Genomic DNA, 21353 nt, shown 5'->3' on the forward strand with positions numbered 1-21353 from the left:
TTACTTTGTATGACTTAGAAAATTCAGATTTTTGATGCTGAAAATGATTTTTGCTTGTTTGAAAATGGCTTTAAAAATAATTCACAGTACAACATTTAACAATAAAACACAAGGAAAAAGAAAAATCTCTTCATGTAAAAAGCAACTTGTGGTTGACTTTTACTGAAACGATGCAGGTTGGATGCAAAACGTGTTTTTATATTAAAGTTTTTATTGCTTTAAAATATTAATCAGTAATCAAAGTAGTTTAGAGGAGACCTCTAACCTCTAGTGGTCATTTTATGTATATATTATTCTGATAGGACCTTTGTATCAGATTCATCCATTCACTCTTCATTTAACATGACAAAAAGCAGAAGGTCGCTCTCAGAAATCTGTTGATAATCTTTTAATAGTTACATAATCTCTGTACATTTACAAACATTAAATTACATGAATTAGTTTATTTAACAAACTGAATGTTTTCTGCAGGTCCTTCTGAAACGGTTGAACATACAAACCCTCTGTTAAAGGAATGCAGAGGGAGATAAATTATAAATCTGATAACACTACAATGAGTCCGCCAGTGATAAAAATGGGTCTAAGTTGTCTCGATAATGCCTCGGCTGCAGAGTGACTCTGCTCCTATGGAATGATACTGTGCTGGGTTTTAGTCAAGTTTCAGACTGTGTGTTTCCGGGTCTCACCTACTGACGCCTCTGTCCAACAAACTGCTCTTTGTGCATAGAGAGGGAGCCGCTGTGCGTTTCTCTAGTGCCTTAGTGCACATGGACCGACACGCACCGCTCAGCAGTTGATGCCCAGGCCGGCCCAGTGGTCGGGTACCATCAGGAAGTATTTGTCCATGGCCTCACAGAAACGAGCTCTGTACAGCTCCGGAGAAACCACAGTGGGCATCTTACCTGGAGACAGAACACACCACAACGTTTACAAACTCCAGAGGGTCGGTGTTGTCTAATATGGGCAGATAATATTCATATCTGAGGAATCATTGACAAACTATCGACGAACCTTGACCTCCCAAGATTCCAGTGGATTTGACAACCATTTCCAGTTTTTTGTCCCAGGTGAATGTTCTGATGTAATCTGCAGGAAAACATGAAAAGCAGTGTCATCATCATCTACACAGGAGAAAAATAAAAGGTTTCTCTTCCTGCTCTTACCTATGATCCCGACCACAAGCTGATTGGTAGCATCGTCGCGCCCCACGAGCAGGGAGTAGTCGATGATGAGATGGCTGGAGAGGAAGTAGGCATCGCTGTGTATGGCGGCGCGCAGGATGGCCTTGCAGTGCGAGCGGATGTAGAGCGGGTTGTCGTGGATCAGTTTCAGGAGGTTCTCATCCAGCAGAACCACCTCGCAGCTCTCCTTCCCCGAGTCTGTCTTCACGTTACGGTTCCTCAGAGATCCTTTCAGGTCAAACACCTTCAGAACAGACGTGTTGATGGAGTTTATAAATATTATACAGTTGTTCTTTTTAGAATTGCAGCTTCTTTATTGTATCACAAGTCTGTAAAATCACAGTACTGTGTTGTACTTTGAGAGACTGACCTGAGCCATCTTGCGCCCGTAGAACAGATTTTCCATCACGAGCAGGTCCAGTTTCTTCTCTGTGTTGTTCTGAGAGTTCTTGTAACCGATCCTGTAAACACCCAGGATCTTTGCCAGCGCTGTCGGCCTCTGTGGTGCAAAAAACGTTGTATTTAGTTAATTCAGTTAACACACTCACCTTCTCCACACTCATTGTTGTAACTCATTACTGTGTTTTGTTCATTTAGTTATTATCATTGTTGAGCAGTAAACCCCAGATCGAAACCGTGTCCCTGGGATACGTACTTTCTGCTGCACAGCTCCGGTGATGTAAGTGAAGTAGTGAGGAGCAAAGTCCAGGAAAGACTGAACCTCGAGCCTCGGCATCTGCTTCAGGATGAACCGGTCGTCTGGACAGTGGAGAATATTTGTGTTATTAAGATTAGACAGAGCAGTTTTAGCAAAATACTGAACCTTAAAATAAACAACGACTAACTAAATCATCTTAAAGAACACAGATCGACCTTCTGTGGCGTAGAAAACGGCTCCAGACTTCCCACCACGAGCTTGCCAGTTGACACAGTGGGACAGCGAGCGGACAAAGTCCTCCTCTGCACTCTCCATGATGATCTCGCGCATCTTGTGAAACTCCTCAGCATAGTAGATTCGGCAGTAAAACTTGGCGTTGGCATCGGAGAACTCTACACAATTAACAGATGAAGAGAAGGTTAGAAACCATTTTCCTGCTTTTACTGAAGCTATGGTGGATTCTGAGAAAATGGGTTCCAGCACACACAGAGATAAAGAAACAATATTTGAAATAATTAATCATTCTCATTTCACATGAAGTCAGGATCTTTATGATGATTTAAACATCATTTGTTAATCTAGATTGTTCTAACTGAAACAAATGTAGACGACAAACTACTCACGTAGCTCAACGTGTGGATTCAAAGACTGTTTCTTCTGTTTGTCTGACAAGTCTGCGTCCTCTGCACAGAAGAGTGATACAGTCACCTCAGAGATAAGATCAATTAAACTGTTAGATGACCAGTGGACCTGAACACTTACTGAGGGGATCGGCCTCCAAGCTGCTTCGGCTCTGCTGGGACGAGGCTGACTCGCTCGGCCGGGCAGGGCTGCTCTTAGCCCGACTCTCCCCACCGCTGACAGGGAAACAAATCACGTCATAAAAGAAACAAACAAACTGATGGAGCTGGTCCCACTGGAATTTTTAACAAAGATTTTTTGACTAAACTTTTAAACCTTGTTATTTCAGCCACATTTGATAAATTTGGCTACTTCAGAGTACATCTCAGATTTTCTACAGATGTTCAAGTGAGAATCCTGCGCACCTTGTGACCAGTGGATTCTCATCTCCTCCTCCGTTGGAGGCCTTGGACAGATCATCCAGTGCCGTCTTATATTCTTTGCAGCTACAAAACAATATGTGACACAAAGACAGTGTTTAAAAAAGCAGGACATGTATAAAGTCGGTATTTTGAGCTGAGACAGAGAGGATGCAGGCGGTCACCTGAGAGCAAAGGCTATAATGGAGCTCGGCTCTTTCTCACACACGGCGATGGGAACCCGCTCATGCTCGTACATCAAGTAGTGCTTGTCTGGATCACTGTCAACACAGATCACACCACAGTCAGAGACCTAAAGCCTGAACATTATCTGCAATCTCAGAATAAGAAAAGTAAAATATTACATGCATTACTTACAATGGGAAAGGAATCGGGTTGTAGCTGTTGCCAGGGAGGAAGTTGGCGAGGATCGCTTTCATGGTGGATTTCTCCTTCACCTGACTGTCAGTGGAGCCGAGCAGGTGTCCATCAAACACATCTGAAAACAAGCAAACAAACAAACACACAATTCATAACACAAACAATATTAGAGAGGTAATGTATAACAGTGTGTGTGTGTGTGCTTGTGTGTGTGTTTACCCTCTGGGATGCTGACAGAGTCCTGCTCAGTGAAGGACGGAACAGGAGTGATCGGTTCAGCTCCAGGATCTCCTGGTGATGGCAGCAGGGAGGAAGAGGCTGCAGGCATGGTGCTGAGGAGACGGTCCTCTGCCAGAGAAAACATGTCTCAACTGCTTCGTTCAGTCACGATAAGCATGGATAGATTTTAGTTCTGCACTCACCTTTATCACCATTCTGCACCACAGGAGAGGGATTACGGGGGGAGGAATCCAGGGTGCCCTAAAATAATTTAAAATCATAAATATCACACCAAGTGTTCTAAATATAATAGAAGTGTTTAAAGATCTGTCATTATTAGACAGTCACCAGACCTATTTATGCTCTGCATGACGTTACCGACCTTGTTGTCTTCCGTGGCCGTCTGTCGGTGCCTTCCAGGACTAGGAGGGACAGACAGACGCTTCCTTCCTTTCTCCTGCTGAAACAAATCCTGAAGCCTTGGACGGCAGAAAACAACAAAACAAGACTGAAGTATTACAAACAGAAACTGAAACTGAGCTCTACACACGTTATAATCAATTCAAGGTTATTAGTAAACTGATCAGTTGGAGCTGATCAGAAATCCAGTTATGCATGAAAATAACATAACAATTTCTTGTTTACATGACAGTTAAGAAATCAGTTACTGAATAAAGACGACTGTACAGAGTCTGGTAAAAAAAATGCATTCATCATTATTTCATGCTAATGTTGGGGTCAGCTGTGGTTCTGACCTGCTGTTCCAGGACTGCAACATCTCACAAAGACTCTGCTTCTTCATCACCAGTGACTCCAGCACAGCCTGCAGGTGTTGAGGAGAATCTACTCCGCAGGCCTGAAGTCGAGCCTGAAGCTTTTCAATCCAGCTGCGCAGCTCCACCTCCTCCATCTTCACACACAGAAACGTGGCTATGACTCTTAAGTTTTACCCACAGATAAAAACATGCTGATGGAGAAGAACCTACGTCTTTCTGAGCAAAGAGGTCCTCCATCTTTTCCTCTCGCGTCTTACTGAAGGTGTCGGTCTTGAGGGAGGTCAGACGGTCATCTATAGCCAAGTACACCTGAGTCACTCTGAGGAGAGAGCAGAGGAAACAGCTTTTGGGACTATTCACAGACTAAGAACTAATTCAATCATTTTCATTTTTTTACAATAATCTATTTCCACTTTAATCCACTGGTCAAAGTCTTTTATTCTCTTGTGTCGTTCCTGTGTGTTTGACACACGTGCTGTATATATAGATGCAGACTGATAATCTGTCAACAGATTCATTTACTTTTGAGAGAAGTCCTTCAGGTCCTGCTGCAGGTTGGTTTTGGAAGGTCCCAGGTTCCTGATCAGGATCTTGGGACGAGGAAGACAGATCTCCAACAGCCTTACTGAAGAGTAGCTGGAAAGGAGACATTAGACTGTTGTTACCTTACTTATTTCCATTTTATTTATTAGTTTATTCTATTTCTATTATCACAAATATATATGTTTCAGTATATATGTTTCTGTTCTTTCATATTTTGAGTAATCCCACTTGTTTATTTTGCTACTCCTTGTTTTATTGATACTGTGTAATTTTAAATGATTATAATGAATGAATAATGAAGGAAAGCTGGACAAACTGAGAGCTGACCAACCTGAAAGAGGCCACCATCTGGTTGTATGAGAAGTACTGGTGGTAGTCTTTGTGGATGGAGTGTCCACAGGGCTCCGCGTTTGCCCGTCTAGTGTACTGGTGGCCGTAGAAGCGAAGCTCCAGGTATTTGGCAAAAGACATGGACCAAGACTCGTTTGAGAGAGGCACCACCGGTGTGACCTTAAAAAAATTAGATGAACACAAAATGATGAATTTCACTTCTTAACGAAATGACTAAATGTAAGTTAGTATTGGAGGCTGTTCACAATCTTTATTACTAACCTGTTTGCAGATGCGACACCAGGAATAAGTAAGAATCGTGTGCTGATAGCCAGGAACAGGGGAGTCCAGCTCCTTTAACACAATTTGCACGCAGCCGCTGCCGTGCACAAAGCGGCGGATGTGGTGCACCATGGGCGTCTCGCAGAACATGCTGGGGCATTGGTAGGACGGCCTGGAGAAACATTTATAAATCGGAGTGAGACAGTTTACTAAACTATTCTCTATTTTTTTGTTGTTAAAGCTGCATATTCATTATATATCTATATTTGTACTAATCTGACCTCCTCTTATGAATCTCTCAGTGCGTTTCCATGCACTTGGGTAACCAGGTTACAGAAGTGTTCTGATATCTTAACTGTCATGTAAACAAGAAATCAGGTTTCCTAATCAGAGTAGGGGATTAAAGAAACCCGATTTTCCCCAGGTAGATTTTACCATAACCAGGATTCTGTTAAGCTCTTTGAAAGTGCACATGCAATTAACCACTACTGTCTTACCTAAAACAGTATCTCTCCAAGAATATACCTAGAGAGAGGTCATTCTTGCCATAGAACTCCATTGTGACAATCCTGTAAAGAGTAAAGTCAGTGACTATTAACTCATTAAAAACAAGGAATGAGATTTGAAATGAATTAATTCTATATGAACAGTTAACCATGGGCTGACGCAGGGGTTGGGGGCATTGTTGGACTGAGCTGATGAACTGCTGAAGAGCACACACAGTCTCTGGTGGTTGACAGGATTCAGACAGTCCAGCTGGAGGCAACAGGTTGAAAACAGGTTAAAAACAGGACAGAAACAGTGTAAATGATGACCAATGAATTAACTCAATCACTACTCAGTTGTATTGCTGCTTACTTTGGGGGACCAGCTCATGTCATTCTGTTTACTGGGCTTCTCCCCTTCACCATCACTCTTCACTGGTGGTTTAACTAATGCCTCCCCCATCCTGCTCTGGCCACAGACGGTAGCTGCAGCGCTGGCATTGTTAAAGGGGTCAGTGGCTTCCTTCTGCTGGATGCGGCCTCCCTTTGCTCTGTAGTCTGCCAGCATTTTGGCCAGATCCTGGTTGCTGTTGAGTTGATCGATGATGCGGGTGCTGGTAAGACTGTGGCATGGTAGGATATTGATGGGCCTCTGAGGGGCACCACCATTAGTCTGACCTCCAACCAGAGAGGAGGGGCCCAAGTCTTTTAGGAGTTGCCGCTTTCTGCGGCCATCCAGTTCCTTCAAGTCCTTGTTTAGGAGAAGAGACAGATAGACCTGTGGAACAGGAACACAAATGAACATGGTATAAAAAGATGATAATCGTAAAAACAAATGAACATACAAACAAACAAACAAACAAAAAAAAAAACACTGTACAATAAAAAAGTAGATCTGCAGCAATAATTGAATCTCAGAATAAATATCATCTTTTAATTTTGATAATCTATAAACTTTCTATGCTTGAAAGACACAATAATGTTTTTTCAGCCTCTAGAATATAAAATTGTTCATATTGAGTCTGAGTTAACTGTAAACGAACAACAAAGCTCTGTACCTGTTCAGGGAAGTAGTCCCTGCTGGGACAGTGCATGCCAGCAGGTGTGAGAAGGAATGGTTCTTTAAAAGTGATGAAGGGAGAAATGCACAGAATGATGTCTTTAAGCTCCTGCTTGAAGACAGCAGAGATGGTCTTCAGACGGTCGTCAGATGAAGCCACGTGCTCAGTCACAAACATCCCTGTATCATCCTGCAAAGGGTCTCGAAACAACCTGGGTGTAGGCGTCTCTGAACCCTCCCCATCCTCAGTACTTACTGACTTGCCCTTCTCTAGGTCTCCGTCTTCCCCTGTCTCCCCCTCAAACGCCTGAGCGTCTGAGTGTGTCATCTTCTCGTCTTCCTCCATGAGGAATGGAGGAGAAACAGATAAATGTGGTACAGGTGAAGTGGAAAATGGCGAGGAGGTCACGGTCTCCGTGTTCCCGACATCCTCTTGAACAGAGGAGGGTGATTTTGAGTTCGGTTTGTCGGTCTCTCCTGTTTTTGATGAGGACTCTGAGTAAAGCCTGTCCTCCTCTGCCTCTCCACTCAGAGCAGAGTCTTCAGTCACTGTGATTGTCTCCTGGGTGTCTCCATTGGTCTCCTTTCCTCTCTCCTCTCCATCTGCCTCCTCCAATGTAGAGGAGCCTTCCAGCAGGCAGGGTAACGAGGTACTTTGGGCCAGACTGGGAGGCATGGCGAATTCATCCATGAGGAAAGAGATCTCCAGCTGAGAGTGATAAGCCACACACATCATCAGCATAATGATCTCCTTCACACGAGCCAGCTCGTACTCTGAAGCCCCACGCAGCTTGATGGAGCAACCAAGATGAGGGGGACAGCCTTCAAAAAACATCAGAGTCTTCGCCTCATCTGAAAGGACAGATGGGAAAAAGGTTTAATAACCTCGCAGCAGTATTCACTGATAGCAGGACAAGAAAGTGTCGATTCTTACCGTTGGCCAGGGTGAAGGGCTGCATATAGAACTTGTGGCAGGTCCCAAGACGAGGTTTGGTGAGCAGCTGATCCATAGACATTACCAGGTCTCCCTGAGTCATACGACTTACCCGGTCTAAGACTTGCTAAATTAAAATAAAGACAAAAGAAACATTTTATTTATAAAGCCCAACAAAATACAACTCTCATACTAGATTAGGAAAAACTCCTCAAAAACCTTCACTGAAAGTATGAGCATTACTATACTGACTGGTTTAACGTTGATGACCAATGTGATGCCGTGCTCCAACAGCATGTCCTGGGCTATGCGTGACACTGTCTTCTCGACTAACACCAGAGTTGGACGGACATCTACTATTCGCTGTACATAGTTCTTCAAAAACTCTCGTTCCTGAAAAAGAAAGTTAGCTTAAAGGAAAATATTCAAGTGTGAAGCACCAAAAAAGTCAGTTAGCTTTAGTAGTTGTTGTTGTTAGAATGACTTACTGACCTGAACCACAATGGGGTCGATGCAGGTGAACTTGGTCTCCTCCCTGTACAGATACTCTATCGAGCACTTCAGCAGCAAGATTTTGGGGTTCTTGATGTAGGAGTTCATCTGATTGATGAGAGGTATCAGTTTTACAGCTTAATATTAATGGTTTACATTTACTCATTCAAACAATTCACAGGCTGTCAAATTAAACTGAACAACTAATTAAATTTATATCCCTTCTTAGTGAACATGTATTTTTAAAGCTGGATATGTTTACATCTAAAAATTAGCCACTTAATAATTGGGCTGGAGGGTTTTTACAGCTTTCAATATAATAGCAACAGCCTATGTGCTATCAATGTTATTACTTAAACCAAGTTCTATTGTTATTTGACAGCTCTACATTTGCAAAAACAAACAGAATTGCATGTGGTTTCAGTGGTTTCTCTTCAGAGGTCAGACGACTCATGATAACATGATTTTGACAGAACATGACTTACTTTTTTGTGGGCGACGTTCTTGGTGCATACGAAGCCGTTCACCACCGCAGAGTCGAACTTCCTACCTCCAGGAATCTGAAGCACAAATGGAAAATCAGTTACATTTCTAAAATCAACTGAAGCAAACAGCTTTCCTATGTACTAATAAGTGAATGTGTGTTGTTTCCAAAGGGTCACATGCTGACTCGATATGGAGCGATTTAACTCTGACCTTCTTGATGTGGACCAGCTGACGGATGTCCATGTCATCATCACAGTTGCGGACATCGGGACGCACGGTCTGGACCACCTGTTGAACCACAGGGACAATGATATCCCGCCAGGACAGAGACAGAGACTCACTGTAGAGTAGCTGCTGCAGGAGCGCCATCATGTGGCTGTGGTTGGCCGAGCTGAACAAAGGGAGATGGACGGGTTGATGGAGAAAAATCTCTCTCGTGCAAAAAATTATCACATTGTTTTTTCACAATTTCTTTTATTTTGGTATATTTCTAAGACTAAATTGCCATTTGAAACAAATTTAACCAATAAATCTAAGGAGCAAATAGAGCATACAGGCAGACTCTGATGTTTTAGAAGACTCGCAGCATGTTAAGCAGGAGTGTTCATAATGTTTCAGCTCATCAGTGTGAATATACAATACATATATAATCATACTGGACCCAGACAATAATATTATCCCCACTCACAGTAATCTCTCCATGGCCGCCTTCTCTCCATTTTCCTCTCTGAGCTGGTCCAGAGAGCTGTGGTGCCAACCCAGCGGTGTAAACATCATCTCTTTGGCTTTCTCCTCCACACGACGATTGAACAGAGACTCTGCAGCAACATCGTCAGGAAGAAGCTTTGATTAACAACACAGGCAACTAAATATGTTGTGTGATTATATCAGTAAGGAAGTGAATCAGTCCTACCCTTGATGAAGGCATCACTTATGACAATGTTCTGACCTCCATACTCAGACACAAGAAATTCAGCTAAAAGAGGAAAGAGAGAGATCAGCCTGTTAGATACAGGGCGTGTACCTTAGTAAGCGATGTTCACTTACATAATATGACAGAGCAGAAGCATTTTAGGTATAAAAGAAGTGGAAAGCTGCTGTAGATTGACACAGATTAAAAAAAATTCCAGCGTCTGGAGTAGTGATAGGCGAAATCACTTAACTGTCAAACTGTATAAAAGCTACCGTGATATGTAGAAAATCTACTGTGCTTACCTTTCTGCTCAGTGGCAGGAGGTACATGGGGATACTTTGACTGTTTCTTAATATGGAAGTTGACATTGTTTTGCTCCATGTTGAGGTTGATGGAGGCAGCTGAGTCACTGTCCATCACCGACTGGAAACTGCTGACAGATGTCCTCTTGCTCGGGCTGGCGGAGTCTTGACATAGAGACAGTTCAGTGAGCTGCAGGTGGGATTTTATTCACAGAAACCAAACCAAATCTACCTCAAGGCAGCCTGTGCAATTATTTTATTAACACACTATGCTACATTCACACACTGACACAAATTCACTTGATGAGGAAAAGTTGACTGCTTGGCGTCAGTATTAGTGAGTATTGACTAGACCTGTTTCACACATGCTGTACATTAAAAAGAACAACTTGTAGGCATGAAATACATACTGGGCATGGTGTATTCATTCTCATCTGCGAGCTGCTCTGTGTCGCTGTCATCAAACTTAATGTCTTTGAACCAGGACGGCTCTGACTGTCCCTCCAGGGAGTTGACACTATCACTGTCCGGAGACGGCGTTTCTGAGAACTCTGTACACTAGAGACGGAGAGAGATAATCATTCATTGATGTTAGAGATATCTCTTCTTGTGTTATCAAGACTCTGCAGAAGCAATTAATATCAATACAAGTGTCCAAGCATGTAGGACAACTCCAGTATTACTTATTTAACTTGGCCTCACCTGGAGGGGGCGGTAGAGAGCATACTCATCCCTGAAAAGTTGGTCGTGGTGGGTGACACAGTCCAGCCAACGACCGTCCACCAATGCCTGGCCTATAGCGATAGCTTGAGCCCTGCAACACAGAATAAAAGATGTAGATTTAACCTGTGAATAAATTAGATAAGTATGAGGAGGAATTACTGTGTTCACTGCTTAATTTGGGAAGAACAAGAAAATGATCAGTTAAGATCCCATACTGATGATGTAGTTTATTGATCCGTCCCTGGGGAAAATAGTCCAAATTATCTACTAAGAAACAAAAATAATTCAGATAATATATAAATATGTTAAAAAATAACAAATAAATAATTGTCATGGAATTGATAGTAATAATAAACAAAGTACAAGACATAAAGTAACATGTAACATGTGGACAATTCTAGTAATGCTGCCTATAAAACTGAAACAGTCAATAAATGAGCAGCCATTTATATGTATATACATAAAATATACATGAATAAAATACATAAACAAATGTATAATACAGGTCTTTACATTTGGAAACTAGAGGTCTGATTGGACAAAAGCAGAATTTAATCCACAACCCTTCCAGCAGGAGTTATTTCTGGAGTAATAAAGTTTTTGGTCTTGGGGAACAAAATATTTCTCCATAACTGAGAGTAGGAACTGTTCTCCACGTAGGAGAACAGAGACAACTTTACAGGGGATTGCTGAGAAATACTTCTTCTGCCATTTTAAAGACACAAACTGACATTTAGTTTTTTTGCTTTCTTAATTTCCTGCAGTGGGAAAAGCATTACAGACAACAATTTCACAATATGTCAAACTGTTCTTCCAAAACATCATCATGCAATATAGAAATAAATATATATATAGAAACCTGGTGGAGATGGTGCCATTCCTCAGTAGCCAGTTGACAAGTTCCTTGCCTACAATGCAGTTTGGGTAGGTCCTCAGCCAGTACCTGTGGTCCTGGAACTCCATCCCAGTATTATTGTGGCAGATTTTCTTCCACAAGTCCTTCAGCTGGGAGGAGTCCTGCAAGAAATATTGTATTAAAGAGAATTGTAGATAATGTCTGACACTGTGAGCTAATCAAATAACTTCTTCTTTTATTGCTCTATTTTTGATCACAGTAAAAGATGAAGCATCAGTGGAACAGTGGGGGACAAATACAATGGAATAAAATATTTAAAGGGAGCAGCCACCAGTAGGATCTTCCTCTCCTCCTCGCTGTGGTCAAGCTTGGTGCCACTCTTGGTGCATGACATGGCTCGGGTAGTTGGTGGGCTGACTGAGCTGTCATAGGAAGGCACCATGGAGGATACCGAGCGGTCCAAAGACATGTTTGTAACACTGGCAGACCTGTGGCAGAAACAAATTCAAAGTTCTCTTTGCTGGAATGACTTAACTGTACTGATTCATGCAGGAAAACACCATCACTAACCTCTTCCTAGCTGGTGATTTCCCTACGTCTTCTGGGAGAGTCGTCAGTCTGGAAGCGAGGCCACTGTTCTGAGGCTCCTGGTGAATCATACTGATAAACACACACAGACAAATACAGATGTTTACTCTTTATCCAGTGATCTTCATACTTCCACTAAATCAAATCTGTGATCAGTGACTTTGAGTGCACAGAAATCTATTTCTTTACAAGGCTAGAAAGCGTTAGCCTCTTCTTACAGACAGATAAAGCTGAGACAGATGAGAAAATGAATAAAACAAACAGCGACACTCACTTCTTTCTCATCCCAATAGGAGTTTTTCTATGCCAGGAGAGAGAGAGGAAACAGATTTTCTTTGAGGTAGGTTGATAGAGAAAATAAGCAGGAAGCACACCGAATAGAAACAACAGCAGCAAAAGAAGCACAAAGTCTAAAAATGCATGTATTGTTGCATCTAAACAGAGAGGATCATGTATTAAATTAAAAATGTGGGGCTCTGGGAGCATGGTTAATGAAATATTTAAAAGTGAGTCCACTACATACTAGTTAAAATTTAACTTTAAGATTCGATAGATGAAAGATTAGACCAGCCCAAGTATCCAAACAGTCTTGTTTTACTACAGCCGTCCATTAGTTATTAAAGTATTTACGTTAGAGGCACTTTTCCACACTGCCTTACTGACCGGTCAGATCACATGTTGACCCCACGAGTTGTACTGTATGTTTTCTGTATAGCTCACTTAATGAGAAAAACTAAATACAAAGCCTTCCTGCTGCAGGCTTGCAATACATACATTTCAAAGACAAAAGACTGGTCAGAGCCAAGAAGACAGTAAAACTCTGCATCACATGCACAGTGTACAGTACATACAAAGCATGCATAGATGGTTGAAAATGGTGGACAATGAAGACGGAGAAAAAGCAAAGTAGAAATGGAAGAAGTTGGAAAAAAGACTAGACGATGACAAAACCACTGCACGAGTTGATGAATGTAAACTAATCAGTCAAAATATGATTTTAGTTGTATAGGAACAGTACTGTGGAAAAGCTTCAGGTGCTTTAAATTTTTACACTGTAATCCATCACATGTTGGGGAGGTGTCTGATCTCAAATTCAATCTGCAGCGTGACAATGAGGCCAAACACAAATTCTGTATATCCAAAGTCATACATCACTCTCTTCACCCAAAGGAAGAGCCTGTAACATTTTATCCCCACAGAGCTCACGGACTCAGTCTGGGGTTACATGAAGAGACAAGAGGAAGGCTACACAGACATGGTGTAAATCCACAAAAGAACTGTGGCGAGTTCTCCAAGCGGCTTGGAACAACCTACCTGGAAAGTATCTTGACGTCTGAAAGGCAAAGGGAGGTCACGCCTCAAGACTGATATGATTATTTTTTGTTCTTTTTTTTGCTGAAAATCTTCATCATTTTACTTTAAACCTTTACACAGTACTGGAAGCATGTGGGTTTGGTGGTAAACATGATGGTTGGAGATATGAGTGTGAAGTAATGATGAATGAATTCAGAGATGAATATGAAGACACACTACACAGTGTCTCATTTTATGATGCATTAGGATAAAATCTAATTTAAACTTTATTGAAATATTTGCAATGTGTAAGTGAGTTGAAATCTAAATATGTGACCAACTAAATATTAACTATATAATAATATTAACTATACTACTGCCACGAAATGATCTGACTGTGAGAGTATGTGTGTCGTCACCTCTGCCAGGTCAGGTCTTCTTCGAGGAAGATGTTCCTGCTGGCCTTACGCCCCCCCACAGGTGTCCGAGGCTCACTGGGCTCCAACACACACACGGAGCAGGGAGAGTCAGACAAGGCACTCAGGTCCTCTCCTATGGAGCCCGAGTCAGCTGAATGAGCGTAATTTAGCGCTAATTTCCGACAGTACGTGCAGGCTCGCAGGTCTCCTAGATTCAGGGGAAACAAAAAAGGGTTTTGTAGAGTTTCCACAACACAATGAAATAAATCAGACCCTGTTATGATACATTCAGAACTAATTAGTGTTTAGTGTGTTACTTACCTGTGTAGCCCATGAACTTTCCAGGGATTTCCTGGTTGCAGCAACGGCTGCAGAAGATCTGGCCACAGAGTCGGCAGTGGTGGCGGCGCCGGAACGTGGTGAACTTCTCATTGCAGTCGTAACACTCTTTACACTGGCTGTCTGGCATCCAGTACTGCTTCAGATCGCTGTCCTGCAGGGGAACAATAACATATACAGTCCCCTCTGAAAAGTATTGGAACAAGGCTGAAATGTTATGAGCATTTACAGCTGAATACATTAAAACATACAGTGCATCCAGAAAGAATTCATGGTGCTGTGATGTTATAGCCTTATTCCAAAATGGAATCAATTCATTTTGAATAATACATTTAATCCATTTTGGAATAAAGCTGTAAGATAACAAGATGTGGAGCAAAAGTACGGGAACATATGATTGACACGTCTTTTGTTCGTCAGGAGCATTCTGTGTGATTGATTTGAAAACAATTCATAAATAAATGGCTAAATAATTCTTCATTTTAACATTGGGTTTTACTCAATCATGATCCAAACCATGCAAGCTCATCAGTGCATGCATGTTGAAGGTGGGGTTGTGGCTTGGGCTGCATGGCTTATGGAATAGGTTCTCTCAGTTTTACTGATGATATAATTAATGATGTAGCAACAGGCTGAATTCAGAGACGTACAGAAACATGTGTCTACAAATTTATAGAGAAATGCATCAAAACAGGGGGAGAAGCTTCATCATGCAGCAAGACTATTCTCCACCAACTCCACACAGGACGTCATCAGAATGAAAAGGTGGAGAGTTTTAAACTGGCCAAGTCGATGACCAGACCCAAGTCAACAAAAATTTCACCTGCTAAAGAGGGAATTAAAGGGCAAAACCCTCCACCACAAACAACAGATAAACATAAGAAGAAACCAATTAATGACAACTTTATTGTGCTGGGGGCAATCATTTTTATAGCTGCACAGTAGCACATGGCACAATAAACAAGACACAGTTAACATAAAGTACATTGGGGGGTGAGGGGGGCATTTTCTTTGAATTCACCATATTAATAACTGAGGGTAGAAAAGAGTGTTTGTATCATTTGATGTCGTCTTTGGTGTACAGCACAAACAGAGGACGGTATGATCTCCTATACGGGAGCTGAAGCTGTAAAGGTCTGGGAGAGTATCACTACAAGTGTTTGTGGAGGGTTGAATACCTGGCTCCTTCCTTCCATGATTTCCTTTAGCCGCTTCAGTGCAGTGCGAAGCTGCACAGCTGTGCGAGGATCATGATTGCTAAGAGGAGTGTCCGATTTCCTGCTTCCATCTAGAAATATGCACGCACGCACACACACACACACACACACACACACACACACACACACACACACACACACACACACACACACACACACACACACACACACACACACACACACAGTGTGTCAATTTTTAACTAGGCCCCAATTACAGTGCATCCTAAACTTGACAGCTAACATTTGATATTGCATGTCCACATGACTGACTTCCTTCAATGTTGTAAAATTGCATGAGGCAATAACAAAAAAACCATGCTGACAAAGACTTTAAAATTGAATTCACAACAAACCATTTCAATCATTAGTACCTGAGTGGAAAATATTAGGGCGAACAAAAGACTAACAGAAAGCTCTTCACTGAAAACGCAATAAAACACACACGAGCACTCAGAAAATGTAAAACAGGACATTCTTTCAGGTCGAGTTGTTACAGTCAAGCTAAAAAGCATCTTTAGTAAAACCACACAGTGCAGAAGACGCCTCACCTGGCCAATCCACTGGAATCAGAAAGGACATGAGAATAAATGTTACAGCCTGCACCAATCATCTTTCTGATGTTTTCAACTACAAACGTCATATTTAGTTTGTTTTCAAGTCTTTCTCACTAGTCAACACCTTCATTCCACACATGAATCTGAAAAGTTTAATATCAAATACAGCATCCTTCTCTCTCTCTTTAAAGGAGCAGGTGACTAAATACTAAAGCTTTTCATATTTTGTGTTAATTAGCATTTGCTGAAACAAACTGTCGTCTTGTTGTTTTTAAACCAAACCAGTTCCATGCCAAGAAAGGATAATCTGCATCTAGCAGTTAAATGTAACTATATAGTAGATTGTGTGGCTGGTTGTGTCTGTAACTTGTCCTCTGGCGCTGCCCTTTCATTTTTAACTTGTAAAAAAAACAACAAGTCATTGTTATGCACATTCATCAAGATTTGGCAATTCCAAAAAAATATTTTCAACATTTAAGGGTTTTCAAATAACAGTAATTTACCAGTTTTCATAAATTACATTTAGGAATAACGATGGAATAAAAAGCTTTCCTTTTAGTATGCAGAACATAATTCTAAGTTATTAAAATTCAAAGTATTGTACTTGAAGATCAGCAAAATCATCTAATGACTATTTAGAGAATGATTTGACCCCTAAGGATGAAAAAGAAAAGAATCAGTAAACTAAACCAACTCTAGAAATTTTTATAAAATGTCACTTTTTTTGAATGTCATCAATACTGTGTCTGCTTTTACCGGAGGCAGTGGAAGTACGTCGAAGATGTTCAGGATGCTGTTTACGGTGTGTTCTTGATCCATAGACGGAGTGGGTAGGACTGGAAGACCAGCTGCTCTGCTCTGATTGAGAAGGAGATGGCACTTCTTGCTTCTCTGCAACAATTACAGGAGGCCGTCCCTCATCTAAACACACATTAATACAAAAAAGTGAAAAAAATAAATGAAAATGACACTTGCAAAGAAAAAAAGCAGTCTCATAAGTTATTCACTCACCAGTACCAGTGATTAACTATTTTACTATTTAATGCTAGTTTACAGTGTAGGTTCTTCTGCTGCTAGCATTCTGAAAATACTCTAAACTACACAATTGTATGTGGTAACATTTGTCAGTTCTAGTATTTACTGCTATAAATGCTGTTGTGTAAAGTTTTCATCAATTCCTCCCTGGTTGAATTTGTAATATAGAATCATAAGCTATCAGACTGGTGCAGTGTTTACAAAAACTACAAAACTACAAAAACAAACCAAAGAGACATAACATAAGTTTACATGAACTTACAAAACAACATACAGTATTTTCATACTAGACAGAACCTACAAACTAGATGCTAAGTTACATTGAAAAAAACAGTGCTGTAAGAAACATAATTTAATAGACCACTCATCTCTTTTACAGGTTTATGAGTCAACATTAGCAAATTTAAGCAATTGAAAATTAAAGTCTCCAAAAGAAATGTCACTGTAACATAATTTGGACTCCTGTTGCCATGTGCAAATACTGGACTTATTACTGGAATACTGGAAAGACTAAAACCATGTGAGCTCTATGGCTCTGATCCAGACAATTACAGTCATATGACCTCACAAGACCATGATTAATGCCTTGACTAAACTGCTGCAATATGATGATCAGGGTAGTTTTTTTTTCTCCTGTTTTTGTAGATTCAGTTTCAGTAGTCAGTTTTATATATATTTTGAAAATTAAACAATTTTAAACATTTTGGCACTACACATCACAACTGATCTGAAATGAAACAGTCAAGATATTCTTCAAGGTAAACAGTTTGGTTGAATTTGTTTTATTCATAGACCCTCCATTTCTACGACAATAAGCTGCTCAGCTGTTCCATGGCCAGGTGTGTGTTATTCCCTCTTTAGTTCATTTTAGGAATATTAAAGGTTTAGCACTAATTTTAAGTGTGCACTTGCATTTAGAATCTCCTGTTGTTAACTGTAAATAATAAAGAGAGTGGTCACAGCCAGTGAAGTAAGCCATCATTAGGCTGAAAACTAAAACATCAGAGATACCTGACCTTCATACAGTACAAAATGAATCCTGTGGGACTTTAGCAAAACAAAACCCTCATATATAAAAGGGGTACATCCATCAATTTTATCTAGACACGTGTGTGTTTGTGTGTGTATGTGTGTGTGTCCCTGACCTTTGTTGTTGAAACGAAACAGGTTGACAAATGAGCTGTATGCGGATCGGAGTGGTGGATCATCCTGTTCGGGAGTCAGTGGTTTAAAGTGAGTCAGGTGAAAGGGGCTGGTGGGCGAGATGACTGGCGGCTCGAAGTTCCAGTCCGCTGAGGATGAGGACTTGTCATCAGCAGCCATGTCGCTACTCCTGCTGGAGAGGTTAATTAATTACCTCAGGTAGGTGTAACTGATCAACCTTCTGCAAACGGTGTAAGGAATAAAATCCTACAACAGCATCTGTTGCGAGAACCCGACAGATGTGTTCTGAAAACCAGCAAAATGAACTTATTCTGTTATCATTTGCTCACTTTTATCCACACTGCTAAAATCTCAGGAGCCACATGTTGTTGTACGGTAGCTGATTTACAAGCAGAAATGTTGTGGGAGAAAATGTGAGAAAAGTGAATTTGATTGCATCAAGAATAAACATCCATTAACCAATTTAATAATTATAAAAGACATTCAGTGATTGCTGGTAATGCATTCATGGGTACAATGCAAAAATGAACTGCTGACAATGAATTCTGCATATTTATAATGGTGCCAAATTGCTAAATGTACACAGATACAGGTAACAAATATGGTGGCTCACATGACATCCCATTGCATAACTCACTGGCTTCACAGCAGTGTCTTCCTTCCTGTTTGCAGCCCCCCAAATTAGAGGAATTTAGATGATATTTAACTTTACTAAGCTTCGACATGGCTCGGTGAGGTATTCAGTTTCACTTAGCAGCAATGTAATGAAACAATTCAACTAATAAGGAAGACAACAGGTTGACTTTTAATATTAACAATCATCATCATTATAGCGATTCTCCGTGCTTGGAGGGTTTCTGATTTTGAGAAAAAAGTGAAGTTAATAAGATTGTTTTGCCCTTTTTTATCTAAATAGGAAATAGTTTAGATTTAATCTGTGTTTCATCACAGTCTGAAGAAAGCTACAGACTTTGTGTGTGCGACACATGCCATTTTAGATCATGTGCAGAAGGAAAAAGCAGAAGCGGCTCCACACACACACTCCACCTCATCATGTGACCACAACAGGCCGTAACATGACAGCTGTGAGCTGAGCATTTGACAGCTAAGAACCAAACCTCACCTCCATGTAGGTCGAGTACAGGGATAATGTGAACCATCAGCAGCCTGCAGACAGTGTATGATCCACCGCTCCATGTGAACCAGCTAAGCTATAAATCAACGATGCAGAAGCCAGCTTCGACAGTCAAATGGAAGTTATAAAAGCACCGAGCTCCGACTGTTAAAGAATGTTAGGCAGCCTACTTACAGCTGGTAATACCTACTTTCACATTTGAGAAACCTAAAAACGAGGCCACACAAGCTCAGGCACCTAAGACACTAGATAATATCTTCACTACAGGTTTGAAACCTGTTTCAGTTTTTATGTAATTTTTTTTATAGCTTTCTTTGCAAAGAAACAACATCTGACCAGGATCTGAATACTATAACCACTCAGAATACCACTTCTCAAAAGCATCTAGTGTTTTTAAAACAGCATTCACACTCTCGTTGCTATTCCAAATCAGATTAATCAGGTTTACTGATGTTTATCTGTCGGATCACAAGCTAACTGACGGATCACAAACTGACTTCGCTCACGTTATCTTGCCGGTTTAGCTAGCTAACTGGACAATATTGTATCGTTAAACTCACACGTCGGCTTGTTTACTTACTATATGCCACATTTCGCATTAATGGAGTGTTGTGTCGCCCTGAAACACAAACTAATTTTGCTATCGTTAGCCAACTTAACTCAGTGATTTGTCCAGTAGCAGCTACAGCTGTATTTCACCAAGCTAGCTAAGCTAGGCTACTACTCAGTTAGCCGCAACAACCTAATTTTTCAAACGCTAATATGACATGAAACGAGATTGAACTATAGTGACAGCAAAAAAATCCGAATTACCCGTTCTGGGCATGAATTGGACATCACCGTGTGAAGCCCTGCGGTGCTGAAAACATCTGTAAAACCTGGAAAACAGCCGACTCCCGTGCTCAAACAGCCCCGACTAATAGAGAGCTGAAGCCGACTGCAGTGATCGACAGAAAAAGCAGGAGAGCTCAGAAACATCGATTAGACTGTAGAGTCGTGTTTGAGGAGCATTTAGTGAAATAACTAAGTACAAAGTACAGTTTGTAGTTTAATCATTAATAGAGTTTAAAATAAGGGTACTGAATATATCTTAATGAACACAGTTACTTTAATGTAACATAGTCCACTAAAACTCTATCTGCTATAACAGATGTTCAGTTGTCATAGGCTCCATGAGACCATCATAAAAAGGTTTTTATCAATGATAAAAAGGTTTTTATCAATGATAAAAACCCTTTATCAATGATAAAAAAGTTTTTATCAATGATAAAAAGGTTTTTATCAATGATAAAAAGGTTTTTATCAATGATAAAAAAGTTTTTATCAATGATAAAAAAGTGAGTCATAGCCAAAGCAATTTTTAAAATACTCATATTTTACTAATTTTAACTACTAACTAACTAACTAACTTCTATTTTCTGCCTATTTAAATATATTTGAATTTCAATATTTTAGGATGTTTTACCCTCAGAGGATGAAGACCACATCAGTGAAACATATCAACCTTCAGGACCTGAAGAAAATGTACCAATGAACATCGTGCAAGTTCAACTGAAGTCTCCTGAACAGAATCCACCAAAAAGCAAAACTAAAAAGAAACAGTCAGCGTGGAGATGCTTCAGCCGGTCTCATGCAGCATCACACTGCTCTGATGTCACCTTTAATGTGTCATATGATGATTTCCACCTGGACAGTGAAACCGAGTTCTTCAGCAAACACTTGGGAAGTTGTACAGGTGATACCTAACAAATAAATACTTACTAAAGTTCAATGACAAGAGTGCATTTTTAAAATGTTATTTTACACAGCAGAGAAGCAGGATGTTTAATGAGAGTTAAATTTATTAATAGTAAATAAGTACTAAGAGAAGGGGTGGGGGCTAAAAGAGGGAAGAGGGGTTAGGGGGTGGATGGGGGCTGTAAGGGAGAGTAGTGGGGCAACAGGGCAG

General features: G+C 40.7%; 1 protein-coding gene across 3 annotated transcripts; it reads right to left on the minus strand.

The window, feature by feature from the left end:
- Positions 1-373: 373 nt before the first annotated feature.
- Positions 374-20329, minus strand: pikfyve (phosphoinositide kinase, FYVE finger containing). Of its 3 annotated transcripts, none has more exons than XM_026376031.1 (42): positions 20219-20329; positions 18252-18439; positions 16828-16992; positions 15479-15588; positions 14283-14454; positions 13962-14169; positions 12232-12321; positions 11993-12149; positions 11665-11822; positions 10785-10896; positions 10493-10640; positions 10083-10247; positions 9781-9843; positions 9556-9685; positions 9078-9258; positions 8867-8941; positions 8382-8489; positions 8142-8282; positions 7890-8016; positions 6954-7807; positions 6269-6673; positions 6066-6166; positions 5908-5979; positions 5411-5582; positions 5130-5308; positions 4778-4891; positions 4466-4574; positions 4235-4389; positions 3862-3958; positions 3683-3740; positions 3480-3608; positions 3258-3378; positions 3065-3160; positions 2886-2966; positions 2602-2696; positions 2463-2522; positions 2055-2231; positions 1837-1940; positions 1552-1680; positions 1164-1425; positions 1012-1086; positions 374-902 (listed from the first exon to the last, which is right to left on the minus strand). In XM_026376031.1, exons 2-42 carry the CDS (start codon positions 18427-18429, stop codon positions 787-789), a joined length of 6249 nt encoding a protein of 2082 aa, XP_026231816.1. In that variant the 5' UTR covers positions 18430-18439; positions 20219-20329; the 3' UTR covers positions 374-786. The 3 variants fall into 3 exon arrangements, with proteins under 3 accessions (XP_026231816.1, XP_026231815.1, XP_026231817.1); XM_026376030.1 differs by having other exon boundaries at positions 18252-18442; XM_026376032.1 differs by lacking the exons at positions 13962-14169; positions 14283-14454; positions 15479-15588; ... (1 more) ...; positions 18252-18439; positions 20219-20329 and adding an exon at positions 12524-12946.
- Between the last annotated feature and the right edge of the window lie 1024 nt (positions 20330-21353).

The sequence above is a fragment of the Anabas testudineus genome, chromosome 21, assembly GCF_900324465.2.
Source record: "Anabas testudineus chromosome 21, fAnaTes1.2, whole genome shotgun sequence".
NCBI classification, from domain to species: Eukaryota; Metazoa; Chordata; class Actinopteri; order Anabantiformes; family Anabantidae; genus Anabas; species Anabas testudineus.

Excerpts from the sequence above, each read along its gene's own strand:
- pikfyve (XM_026376031.1), bottom strand. The coding sequence starts at position 18,429 with ATGGCTGCTGATGACAAGTCCTCATCCTCAGCGGACTGGAACTTCGAG. Across the intron at positions 14,170-14,282 it reads AAAGTTCATGGGCTACACAG|GAGACCTGCGAGCCTGCACG; the intron begins GTAAGTAACACA and ends CCCTGAATCTAG. Across the intron at positions 8,490-8,866 it reads AGAACGTCGCCCACAAAAAA|ATGAACTCCTACATCAAGAA; the intron begins GTAAGTCATGTT and ends CTCATCAATCAG.